This window comes from Neovison vison, chromosome 11, assembly GCF_020171115.1.
Source record: "Neovison vison isolate M4711 chromosome 11, ASM_NN_V1, whole genome shotgun sequence".
Classification (NCBI taxonomy): Eukaryota; Metazoa; Chordata; class Mammalia; order Carnivora; family Mustelidae; genus Neogale; species Neogale vison.
Window position 1 is genome coordinate 203848616 of NC_058101.1, and position 13358 is coordinate 203861973.

Genomic DNA, 13358 nt, shown 5'->3' on the forward strand with positions numbered 1-13358 from the left:
CAGAGCCTTTAGGCGTCTCTTTTCCTTGCTGTTCACGAGCTCTATTTTTTCCTTCTATCAGCAGGGTTTCATTTCTTCATCTCCTTTAAACTTCCTGTCTTTTCCCTGTCTCGTACTCTGTGATTAGAGGGGCCAGTAGGATCCAGACAGTAAGTAGAAAGTGTTCCAAACCCCAAGCTCTTGGCTTCCCTTCTGCAACTTCCAAGAACGGGGTCCTTCCGTCCTCTGCCTGTCCTGGGCCTTGTTAGTGTGGATGGACCCCTTTTAAAGCAGACTTCAAAGGGGACCCTGTGGATTGTTTGGGTCCATCGCTCTGGATGGCACGGGACAATCCTATAACCTGCTTTCCCAGAAACACTGTCACATCGTGCTTCTACGAAATTAAAGCCGTGTCTCTCTCTCTTTTCAAGATTTTATTTTTTTATTAGAGAGAGAGAATGAACAGGGAAGGAGCAGAGGGAGAGAAAGAAGCAGACTCCACGCTGAGCAGGGAGCCTGATTCGGGACTCGATCCCAGGACCCCGAGATCATGACCTGAGCTAGAGGCAGACATTTAACTGACTGAGCCACCCAGGCACCCCCAAAGCTATGTCTCTTCTGCTGTCAAAGAAAAAAGGAGAGAATAGAACTAGAATTGTATAGATAGTGATTTATATTCCTTATTGGATTTATGGGATTTCCGTTTAGAATGTAGTATGTACCTGAATTTCCCTGAAACTTTGGCTTTCCATCACGAATTAAGGTTCTTGGTGGTTCTTTCATGTTTTCTATTCTAAATTTTTGAGGTATCCCTGGAAACATAATCACCCCAGCATCTCCTTCCTCATACCTTCCTTTTTCAAAGTTCTGGGCTTTCCGTTCCCCAGACTCAACATGCACTTCCTCAGGTACTCGCTAAAGCCTCTCTGGTGAAATTCAAATCCTGTCCGACCATTGGTGCTGCGCTTTCCTGAAACTTCCCACAGTAATTGTAGCCATAGTAGTTAAGCAATCATAACGTTAGTAATCATAAAGTTAATGAGACAAAATAAGAGTTTTTTAACTGGTGCTGTGATGTGGTATGTTATCATGATTTCACTGAGGAGTTAACTGGTACTTGGCTCTCAGTAGCCAAAGCTTAACAAAGATGTTCAGGGTCACATGGTCAAGGTCAAGGTAAGCGATTGAGCAGGTCTTTGAACTAGCAGTCTTAAGCACTCAATCTTATTCCAGAATCTGCATAATTAAAGAGTAGACATTCAGTTCCCGGCACTGCTGGCAGGATAGAGGCCTTCTTCTCATTTGTTCAGAAAGCCCCAGTGTTCGCATCAGTGGTCCAGGACGGGTCCCGGGGTGCACTGGCTTGCTCTCTGCCCCTGGGCTCCTGCAGGGAGGTAGCTTATTTATTTTTATATCCTCAGAACAAAGAACTGGACCATCTCATAGTAGTAAAATGGAATTAAGTCTTCCTTTACAAAGATTTTTCTTCCTGTGCATACCTGCCCTTAAGATGCACCATTCAAGCCACCCGAACTATTTGCTATTCCCCACACATCCCCTGCACGATGCTCTTAGATATCGCTGTCTCTGCTATGCTTGCTGCCTGAAATGCCCTTCCACACATGTAGATCTTCAGCAAGCTGGAACTCCAATAGCTGTCTCTTTCCGGAAGCTCTTCTAGCTCGTGAATCAGATACGACGGAGCTCTCGTTCCCTGTTCTTTCTGCCCCTTGCTTATAGGGCCGGTATCCCTTATGATTTCCTACCTTAGAGACTGCCAAGCTCTTCTTTAAACCTATGTAATGTTGATTTTTTTTTTTTCACATAGTAGGTGCTTAATAGAGATTAAATGAATTCAAAACTGAGAAGTTATTTAAACCAGTTGATGTGGATTCCTGTAAAATGAGAAGGTTCAGACTCATGGGCACCGGGAGTTGTAGGTACATGTTTTCATCTCTATGTAAGGCAGCATTCTTCTTTTCTTTTTTTTTCCTTTTCAGTGATTGCATACCCTTTGATATGATTAGGTCTAGACTGTCCATCTGTAAGCAAATATCTATGGAATGCCAAAAAAAAAAAAAATAGAGGAAGAGAGAGACACTTTCATTTAAATTACTATTAATTTTCTTTTTTTTTTTTTTAAGATTTTTAATTTATTTGACAGACAGAGATCACAAGTAGGCAGAGAGGCAGGCAGAGAGAGAGGAGGAAGCAGGCTCCCCGCAGAGCAGAGAGCCCGACGCGGGGCTCGATCCCAGGACGCTGGGATCATGACCTGAGCTGAAGGCAGAGGCTTTAACCCACTGAGCCACCCAGGCGCCCCTTAAATTACTATTAAGACTTAACAGCTTTTAGACACAGGGATTTCTTTCTCTTTTATAATATACCAGCAGCGCTCTCTTCAACGACATTTAAGTGCATTCATGTTTGAGTAGCGGTAACAAGGTTAAAAACGGTCAGTAGACTGACATTATATTAAGTTTTATCTATGAAATCCAACAGATGGTCATCAAGTTTCTACTGTGTGTAAGGCGCAATGCTGGGCAAGATTCTGTGAAGAGCAAAGAAGACTTAAAATAAATAAATAAATAAATAAATAAAATCCCTTCAAGAGGGAACATCAGGAAATGCAGATAGAACAAGTTATGTAACAGGAGACACACCATAGTATTAGCGCCAGAAAACACAGCAAGAAAAAAAGAGATTACGTCTTTTGGGAAACTCATTAGAACACTTCTTTCCTTTCACACACCAACTTGCTAATGATGGCGGCTTGGAATATGTGATGACAGGTGCCTTTAGAAAGTACCTGAAAATAATGGATTTTAAAAAATGAATAGAAATTAAACAAATAAAAAAGAACAGAAGGTAGTGGAAATTTAAAAACAAATTTATGGGCATTTTAACCTTGCCCATTTAACATGATAAATTTTAGGGAGAAAAGCATAATCTTATCATCGCACCACAATTATTTTGTTTTCCTGTTAGTTATTTGTGCTATTTTGAAACCAGCACTTGAATACACAGAAAGGAGAACAGCTTACTTCAGAGCGGACTTTCACACGTGGCAGACCTCATTCAAGCCACAGCCTGTGCGACAAGGACGCCTTTCCCACTTCACCTACAGGAACCAGGTTTCCTAAACTGGAAAATGAGAAGAAACAACAACAATAATAAAGCCTATTCCCTGGGTGGTCAAGAGAATCCAATGAAATGCTCCAGGGAAATGACAGCTGTTGTCTCAAAACAAAGGCCCAGGAAGTAGGGGCTCTTTACACCATCCCCCTCACTGTACCTCCTACTTCATTCTCTGTCCACCCCCATCCCCGAAATCCATCATACTCATGTGATAGGAGTCTGAAATATCAAGAAACAGGAAGATTAATTCCAAAGAGCTGAACAGTAGCGGACCACATAGTGAGTCCCGGAAATCCGGGGCAGCGTTGAACAGCCGCCTCCGAAGGGCTGAGGCCGGGTCCTGGTCCCACGGCTGTGAGAGTCCATGTTGTCCAAGTGGGACAAGATCCATACTGCTTCCCTCCAGCTGGAAGCATCAGGAGACAGAGAGGCGATGGCTTCTGCCCTCGTTCCCCTCCCTCGACAGAAGGTGGCCTAGAAGTACCCAGCAGCCTGGCGAGTCGCCTCTTTGCCTAAGATAGCGCAGAAGCACCGAGCAGGAACCTCAGCAAGAGCAAAGGGAAGCCAAGCAGAACCACATGACCAGGGCTCTGTGACTGCCACTGTCCCTGGGCCTGAAGCCCACAGTTTACATCACAATCTACACATCAATCTAAGCGGATCAAAAACGTGCTAAAGCAGAAGACCTAAATAGGCTGGAGAGTTTCCTAAATCATAACGAAATATCCAGGACAGAATAAAAGATCACCCGTCGTGCCCCAAACCAGGAAAGCCGCGATGGATAGAAGACAAGACGCTGCACCAGTGGTGATTAATAAGACGGAAGAGATGTTTGGATTATCTGACCAGGATTTTCCAAGTGCTTCCAAGATCAACTGTAAGTTCTCTTGAAACCAACTTAAAAAATGGAAGATCTTAGCAAACAGACATTACGCAGAAGAACCAGGCTGGAAATTACAGGACTGAGAAGCACAGTCCCCAACATAAACAAGCTTGCTGGGGGTCTCCCTGGTGGTGACGGCAGACTCAGGGGCCACGGCAGTCGGAGGACCCAACATTTGAATCCTTGGGATCTCAGAAGGATGCGGGCAGTGTGTGGGGCTGAGAAAATGTTGGAAGAAAGGGTGGTTGAAAAGGAGCGCGTATTACGTCTACATACTTAACCTCCGTCCACTGAGATAAAAGGGTACCGCTTCGCGTAAGACGTAGAAACCTGGAATCTTCTCCTTCAACCTCCCCGTCCTTACGCTACAGTCGTCACAGCATCACAGTACGCCTGCATGTATCGTGCGTCTCATCACATGTTAGATTCTCTTGCTTTCAACAGTCCCATGTGTTGTAAAGAAACTAAGAGAAAATAGGAAATATTTCATATTTATTCAGATATTTGCCTTTTCAGGTTTTCCGTATTGCTTCTTAACGATTTGCATTTCGGGCAGGCATCGAATTCCTTTGGCATGGACCTCAGTGGGCATCGTTTGAACAGCTGCTTTAAAACCCTTGTGTGCTAATTCCCATGTCTCGATCATCTTGGAGTCGGTCTCCATTGTTTGTCTTTTCCCTGAAACGAGGTCACATTATCCTGGTTCCTCTTACGTTGCATAATTTGGACGGCATCCTATCACATGGAGGTGCGTCGGCACTGGGGACATTCCTCCAGAGAGTGTTGCTGTTTTTGTCTCCGCTGACAATTAACTGGGTTGGATGCAAACTGCAAATTCTGTCAGGCAAGTTGGGTTCTTTTGTCCTTAGCTGCTCTGTGTGCAGTCTGTCCCCCCATGTGGCTGGGGTGACTCAGGGGTCAGGCGAGGACAAGGGCAGTTTAAGCACAGAACGTGGGGCTCTTCCTCTGGGATCTCTAGTCCCCCCTTTCCAGTGGCCTCTCCGGGCCCCTTTCTGGCAGACTTCGGCCAGCTCCGCTTGGCACTGGCTTTGTTCTGCCCTCAGGATTAAAGCTGTAGTGCATGGCGAGTTACCGCCAGCTGGCCCCGCCTCCCAAACCTTCTGCCTCTCCAGAATCTGCCAGCTGGGGTTCACTCGCCAGGACAGTTGTTGAGTGTGCGCAGAACCTAGTTATCCGGTTGCCCAGAAACTAGAGTTGGGTCCAGTTAGAGCTTGCCCCACCATGGAAACAGAAACCTCCTTGAGGTTTTGAAGGGAGATGCAGTTGAAACTCCAAAGTAGGTCTGAATGAATGTCATTTCCCAAACACCCATTCTTTCTAAACAAGATCCTGTCTGGCCTGTCCATCTGTTTCTTTGATGCTCCTCAGGAAAATTTCCTTCGTACAAATCCTGCGTGTTTCTTACCAGGTAAGTATCTGTATGTACCGTGCTGAAATTGATTGCGTTTCCTTTGCCTCTATTTCCTTGGCGTTACTTTCCTCATTTACGGAAGCCTCATTAGAGGTGGGCTTCCCCACCCCGGGGCACAAGAAGTCTGCAGTTTTGTTCTGAATGCACACCTGGGAACTTCACACCAGGTCAGCGGAGCTCACCCGTGGTCCAGCCCAGTCCGAGTCTGCCTTGTCGTCATGGTCCTGTTGAGATCTTTGGGTTGGGATCACTGATCTTGGATTGGTTCCAAGTCCGTCTCTTCAACGTAGAGTTCAAATGCAGATAAGACCACAGCATATGCTCTGGCCTTGCGGAGAATTTCATATGCTGGTGACTCTGACAGCTGTGTATGGACATTGTAGCGACAGAATGGGAAAGGGGTCAAGCCATTTCTCTGCAGTCCTCTTCTTTTCTAAAACATCTTTTTAATAGACTGAACCAGCTCTCAGTGGAATTTTCCACAAACATGCAGAAGTAATGTAAGACTCAAGTTTTCCTTTTCTTTTGGTAAATAATTATACAGTTACCTGCGCTGAAGTTGGGGGGGAGGGGTTAAAAAAAAAAAAAGAAGGAAGATAAAATGAGGAAAAAAATAGCATATTAAGCTTTTTTAAAAATTTTTTAATTTTTATAAACATATATTTTTATCCCCAGGGGTACAGGTCTGTGAATTGCCAGGTTTACACACTTCACAGCACTCACCAAAGCACATACTCCCCAGCATATTAAGCTTTTTAAATAGACTTGTTTTTAAATAATTAATTTCAGATATTAAAATTGAGCTCAGAAAAAGTGAAATCAACTCTTCTAGCAAAGATCTACAGACAACTTCTTCTGTTCCTAAATGTTACTTTTATATTTTGAATCCCCACAGGTTTCTAGGAAAATGCATTTGAAGTTACCCAAGCGTTTGGCTTATCTCTAGCATCTAATAGGGAACCTGATGTCTGTGGAATAGAATAAAAACCAGCAAGTGTTGTTTTCCTTAAAGGAGACTTCATTTCCTTAAATTTCATTTAAGAAAACAAGAAGTACTTTAATCATATGCTGTGAAGAGCGGCGATAACCCGGAACATTACTCATTACAGATAGGAGACTCAGCTCTTTCATTGGACTAATAATCTTTTCCTTAAAAAAGAAAAAAAAAGTCACTACTTCCCCAAAGAAGTTACAAGAGACCAACAGCACACTAAAAATACTTTATTGTCATTACTTGCACTATATACATGATAAATAGAATATATAGTACTTCTGATGAAACACCCACAGTCTTCATCCAGGTAAAAGAATCATCCATAGAATGGAAAGATGGCACCCATTAAAAAAAAAAAATGAACACCTCTCAAGTATTGCAACAACTATAAAACGAGCCACAGATATTCTACAGCCTTCCTATTAAACAAAAGGGGACTAAACATTACATATGGTTTGAAGAAATTAAGTGCCAGGTATTCTACAGAAGGAGAAAATATTAGCACCCTGGAATAATTTTTACGCCTGGTCCATTTTCTGCCCACTGGAAAAAATTGCACTGTTTTGCCTTTCCAAGAGGACACACAAAAAAATTCTTCCCGTTATTAGGTCCAATCTTTAGCACCGTTCTCATGATGGAGCGTTTGCCATGGTTGCAGAATGGGAAGGACAAATCTGCCCACTGCAGGGTGAAAACAGAAGGATTGTCAAGTTTAGGAGCAGGTTAGAAATACGTACAAACTAAGCCTGGGTGCACATCATGAGTGAACCCCACGTTCCCTGCTACTATTAATCAGGCATTGTGAAATTGACACAGGTCTTTAGTTCCGGCCCTTAAAAAGAGCTTATAGACTGTAAGAAGCATCTCCTACAGATTTGCTTGAATCACGCAGAAAATTGCCATGACTGAGTTTCCCTTTGTCTGAAGGTGTGCTTATAGGAGTTCCTTCCTCTTTATGGAAAATATTTGAAAACGATCAGAATCCTGCTGTCAAGCCATCATATTTCCGTTATCAGTCTGTTTCAGTTCAAACAATGAAGATCAAAGATTTGTTACATGTTTGACACTAAATTCCCTTCATCTCTTAGGAAAAGAAAGAATCCAATGCAGAATTATGCGGATGAATTTAGTCGGATTCCCTTGTATTAGTCTTATAAATTTTGGCCTCAAGGGAGCTTGGGGACCAGCTGTGATATTATTAACTTGTTACCTAATATTTTTTTCATTACATCCACAAAATCTCCTTGAAGAGGATATGTGTCAGTTCAGGAGGGCAGAGTTACATCTTGTGCAGGGATTTAAACCTGGAAAATTCCTTAGTAAGGTACCACACTGAGGACAGAGATTTTCTTTCTCAATGAGCCCAACCCCCCAAATTTTTACTCCAGCACTGAAACAGATCAGTATTTTCTTTTTTTCAGTTACGCACCAGATGCAACAACTGGAAAAATACCTATCTTTCAACATTAGAGTCACACTCAGCACATGAGAGGCTCACACCCTGAGAAACACAGAAGATGAGCCTGAGGAAGGAGAAGGACCCCAGATTTTGGTGTCCTCTCCCACTTTCATTTCCAGGGACACGTGCAGTTCCACAAGCGGGGGAGGGGGACGAACCGCTCTCCACTTACATTGTTACTGTGTAAGCTTGTGTAATGGGACTTACTAAGATCACTGTAAACCTAAGGAATGTTAACTATTTTTCCTGTGTACTTCTATCCAGTGCACAAACCCAGGGTTTTGCAGAAGTGAGGAAGAGCGTGTTTGTATCTTGATTATTTGCCACCTGGGTAAATCACTCAAACCCTTCTATCTTTATAAACCAAGGGCAACACATCTACACTCGTGGCATGTGACATTCTAGAATCATCGAATGGCTATTATTTGATTATGTTTTCTTTCTTTCTTTCTTTTGATGAAGCTCTTTGAATTTAAGTTCTTCAACATTCAGGCTTCTAACTGAAGTGGCTATTTGAAATTTAAAGGTGAAAAAGGAAATAAAATTTAAAGATGAAACTGGGAAAAAGATTGCTATTCATTACTTTTTTTTTTTTTTTTTTTGGAGAAGCTGGGAGGAGGGGCAGAAGAATCTTAAGCCCTGACCTGGGGCTTGGTCTCCCAACTCTGAGATCATGACCTGAGCTGAAACCAAGAGTCAGACACTTAACTGACTGAGCCACCCAGGGGCCCCACTATTCATTACATTTTAATAATGGAAGTATTCAATTACACTAGCGTGAGCTTAAAAAAATCTTACACGTACTTGGAAAAATCCACACTGCGCGTCTCTAGGTAAAGGACAAGCATAAAACTGCCTGCCCTTGTTTTCGCCATCCTTCCGCACGACTCGGAGAACGCAGCGGCGGTTGTGTTTACTGCAGCGAGGACGATCAGCATGTAATGCCCAAGTACCATCTGTCAGCTTAATTCCAAGTTCACTGAAATGACAGGTTACAAAGTTACTACAGTGTTAACAGCGTTAAAGGGACCATTCCCACCACCTCCCCCCGCATCAGAATTCTGTTGGTACCAAGACACGGGACCAAAAAGTGGACCATGGTCCTTTGGAGGCCATTACGCATGCTGGGACACCTTTTTAATTCTTGGTTTTCCCAGGGAATCCCAATTTACTTCCTAAGCTACCTGTGCACCCAATGCACGCAATTAGAATTTCTAAAGAACAAAAACACCTTAAGTGTGCACGAAGTATACCCACCTTACTTACGTTTCATTTGTGATACCAGTTCTTCCCTCATTCAGGATTATAGTGTGGCCCCTTTGATTTCCCCTAAAATATTCTCAAGTCCGCCGCTCTCCACCCCCCCGAATAACTAGAATGTCAGTCTCTTCTAATTATTTTCTCACCTGTAGCAAACTCTCTTCAATGGCTCCAACAAGAGCCAATGAGGTCACCCTTTCTGTTGTCCACTTTAAAGACAACTTCTATGCTTTTCTTCGATCAAGGCTACTATAATAGTTGCAATCGTATTTCAGCAAGGCACGGGCTGCCTGGCAGAGCAGAAATGTGTGCTCTGTAAAGCTACTAGGGAAGCTTTGTTTTCCCCCACAATTAGGATCAAGAGTATCTGCAGGTTAGTCCCACATACCGTGGACAAAGGTCAGAAGGCCGACCTCTACTGTGAGCTAGAGAAGCGGAATTTTCTCTTGGAAAAGGAGCTTCATGATTATTTTAAATTTTTTTTTAATATTTTGTATATTTTTAATAATACCTTTATAAGAATTAGTCTTTTTAATAAACCAGTTGAAGAGAAGAGCTTACATTAATTAAAACAAGAAGTCCTCCCCCTTAATATGGCTATTTTAAAACTTTTTAATGATAAAAAATTCATCCTCTTTCATTTGTTTTGGTTAAAATATCATTATTAAATAGTTTCTAGGGCAGGATAAAAATCACTCTTAAATAATTTTTAGAAAATACTTAAAAATCATAAATGCTTTCCCTTTTTCTTTCTTCCTAAACTACATTCTTCGTATGCTTGCTCCTGTAATGATGCTTCAAGGTATCATATTCAATTGAAATGTTCAAAGTGTGAGTTTTATTTTTTTCTTTCCAGTTTTACTGAGATATAACTGACATATGAGATCATTTATTTGCAGTGAAACTGTTTTAAAATCACTTATAAAGGATGCCTCGGTGGCTCAGTCGGTTAACCAACTGACTTTGGCCCTGGTCATGATCCCAGGGTCCCAGGATCAAGTCCCACATCTGGCTCCGTGCTCATCGGGGAGCCTGCTTCTCCCTCTCTGCCTGCTGCTCCCCGTGCTTGTGCTCGCTCTCTTTCTCTGACAAATAAATAAAATCTTTACAAAAATCATTTATAAAACAGATGCTTAAATACGTTGCTTTAAATTAACTCAGGTATTCTCAGGGTAGTTTCTGAAGCTGGTCATGCAGCAGGCATTGCTAAGTTAAATATTTTGCCCAGCAACTTTTTCACGGCTACCTTCTTCAGGGTGGGGGACACTAGCCAGTATTTTAGAATCAGAGGTAATACCATCCTGAAATAGCAAAGCCTGAAGACAACAGGCCTTTCCTTTTCCACACTCCCTCCATTTTACCAATGCCCCTTCCAAGAGAGGGGATATTAAAACTTTAACTTCCAGGGAAGCTACAGCTGTAGGTGGTTGTACATAAGCCAAGATATGTCAAAACCAAAGGGAATCATAAATGTGCTTTTAAAAAAAACTGTTAAGAGAAAATGAAAAAAGGTAAAGAACATTAATAGAAAGGAGTGAAATGATGCTTTCTTACAGAAAACATGCACACAGGCCAACACAGTTTTCTACATTATGTTGAAGGTGGCTACCTTAGGTAACAATGAGTTGAACATTTTCTAACCCATTTGCTTCAACCTAGACATCTCCAGAGCTCCAAATACCCAGGAGAGGTTTCCATTTCTCTTACTAGTAGAGCTTTATGGGGAAGGGCATGGTGGAAGGTAGGATTAAGGTGGAGGAGAAAGGCCCCAGTGACCCCCTTGGGTTCCCCATTTTCTGGCTTTCATTCCATTTCCTCCTTGGTATAAGTTAAAGACAAAAATATCCACATGCTATCTTATCCCTAGTACTTGGAGGGAAGACCGCTGACCAGAAGCCTCAGCATTACCTGGGAGAGCCTTACCCACCCCGCTCGCAATTGCCCACAGAGTTGGAATCCGGATGTTAAGATTCCCCGATGACTCTTATACACATTAACTTGTGAGGCACTGAGTTAATGTAACCGAGATACTGTTGCCACCTGTGATCATATCAACTCTAAATATGCATAACTAATCTTAATTTTATGATAGAAAACATTATCCAGGATAATTAAATGTTCTGATTAATTGAGGACATCTTGGTTCCTCTTTGTTTCCATCATTACTTAAAAACTTTCTAAAATGTAGCAGATCATTTTCTTAGGTAAACTTAGCATACAAAATAGTTTAACTTGCTTTGATAACTAGAACCATCACTTTGAATATTCATAGTGGATGATAAGTGGCCTGTTTATATAATAGATCCGGGGTTGACAAATCTTTTCAGATGGCACATATTTTCGGCTGTGGGTCGTAACAGTCTCTGTTGCGACTACTTAACTCTGCTGCTGTTGCATAAAAAGCAGCCACAGAAAATATGTCAGCCAATGGGAATGGAAGGTGTTCCAATAAAACTTTATTGATCAAAACAGGCGGTGGGCCGGGTTTGGCCCTGTCATGGTAAAGTGAAAGTCATTAGAAGTGAGCAACGCTTGATGCGTAATAGGTTCTCAATGAATACTTGTTAATAAATAAATAAGTAACACTGAACAGAGATCAGATAAAGACTATTATCAAGAACGAGGACATGACCATGCACAACTCTGTAATTTTAAAGTAGGTAATTCTTAATGCTCTATTTATCAAGGTCTAACTTCTCTTACAGATAGGGTGACTCATTATAATGAAAACACTGCCTAAAATGTTTTGAACTAATCAGCGTTGTTGAAGGTAGATTTTGGAGCTCAGTGGTATTTCACGAAATAAAAGAGAGGTTCAGTGACTCATCCTAGGGGGTCCCCGGCGGTTCTAAAATCCTTGGGGACTGGAACCTGCAAAGGGGAAGGAAGCGCGTCTAAGGGGTCCACGCTTCCCGGGTGTGAGAGGTGGCGCCCGGCCGACGCTGACTGGCAGACAGGAGAAAATGTGAGTGATGCTGCCATCTTTATTTCTCCTCCAAGGGAGCCTCTGCTCAGCTCAGGAAACACCTTAACTGAAAACACAAAAACACGTGTTCTTTGACTACGTACTCCAGTGTTTCGCTCTGCGTTTATAGTAATTGGATCAAAGACTTAAAGCCATTTCTAGCAGTTATTCTGAAGTGCTTAAAAACCAGTTTGACCACCCAATTTATAATCCAGTAGCTGGATAAAATTCAAGTATATCCAAAGACCAATCTGGAAATATGCCTCATCAACATAGCACGCATCATGTGGTGAGGAGCCCAGTCATTAAGAGAACAAAAGGCGAATTAATTACCATATAATTATTAAAGAAAAAAATAAACTGGCTATAAATTCTCTGAGTGGACCACCTGCTTTAATCGTATTATGTTGTGAGCTTCTGCTCTGCATCTTGTCTGCAAGATGAACACTGTAGCTGCCAGACAAGAGAAAAATGAAATAAATGACAGTAATTTGCAATTTATTCCTTGTAAAGTAGCTGGGTGCAGAAGGGCTGCTGGGTGAATGTATTTCATCACTTGACATTTATTCTGCTAGTTGATCTTGATTGATTTTAGAGTCTCGGTCCTGGGGTTCTTCTATTCAACGCAGGCTGCGGCGTTTCTAAGTAATGCTGTGTGCTGTGATTAATCATACGACCCTCTTACTAATGGCTTATGAAGAAATCATTTAAATTTAAGGTTACATTAATGTTTTTTTTAATCCCTAATTCATTAGTTAAATTGTCTGAGATTTTCTACAAAGCACTGAGGAAATAAAAATATGCCAAGATGTTCCATCAGGGTACAAGGAAGGCCACAACACTTTCAAATGCTCGCCTCTCGTTCTTTCTGCTGAAGCTACAGCCCAGGAAAGACTTCAGCAGTGATTTTCTTAGAGGACAGCCTCCCAACTCACACCTTCCAGACCTTAGCTCCTTCACGACCTCTGATTGGGGTTCATTAGACATTAATATGGATGAAAGTGTAGAGGGAGTGTCCTGATCCAGTCAGTTACATGCCTGGCCTCTACAACTTAGTTCAAATGTCTGTCATTCCTCAGTATCAGTGACAAAAGTTAAAGCAGTTATTACAAGCGATTATGAACAAGATTTTTTTTAAGAAACCAGCCAAGGATAAATCATCAAGACTAACTTGATGGTAAATCTCGAGTTGGGATAGAAGACTCGAGACAAAAGCATCTATTGGCCAAATGCTGCCTCAGAATTATG

The 13358-nt window shown here is 42.0% G+C and overlaps 1 protein-coding gene across 3 annotated transcripts in view; it reads right to left on the reverse strand.

The window, feature by feature from the left end:
- Nucleotides 1–6637: 6637 nt before the first annotated feature.
- Nucleotides 6638–13358, reverse strand: part of NEIL3 (nei like DNA glycosylase 3) — a 46078-nt gene continuing 39357 nt past the window's right edge. For all 3 annotated transcript variants that reach the window (XM_044225694.1, XM_044225693.1, XM_044225695.1), the window contains 2 exons: nt 8690–8864; nt 6638–7107 (listed from right to left, as the gene is read on the reverse strand). In XM_044225694.1, coding sequence (XP_044081629.1) covers nt 6925–7107; nt 8690–8864 — 358 coding nt within the window. In that variant the 3' untranslated portion in view covers nt 6638–6924. The remainder of the gene's footprint in view (nt 7108–8689; nt 8865–13358) is intronic.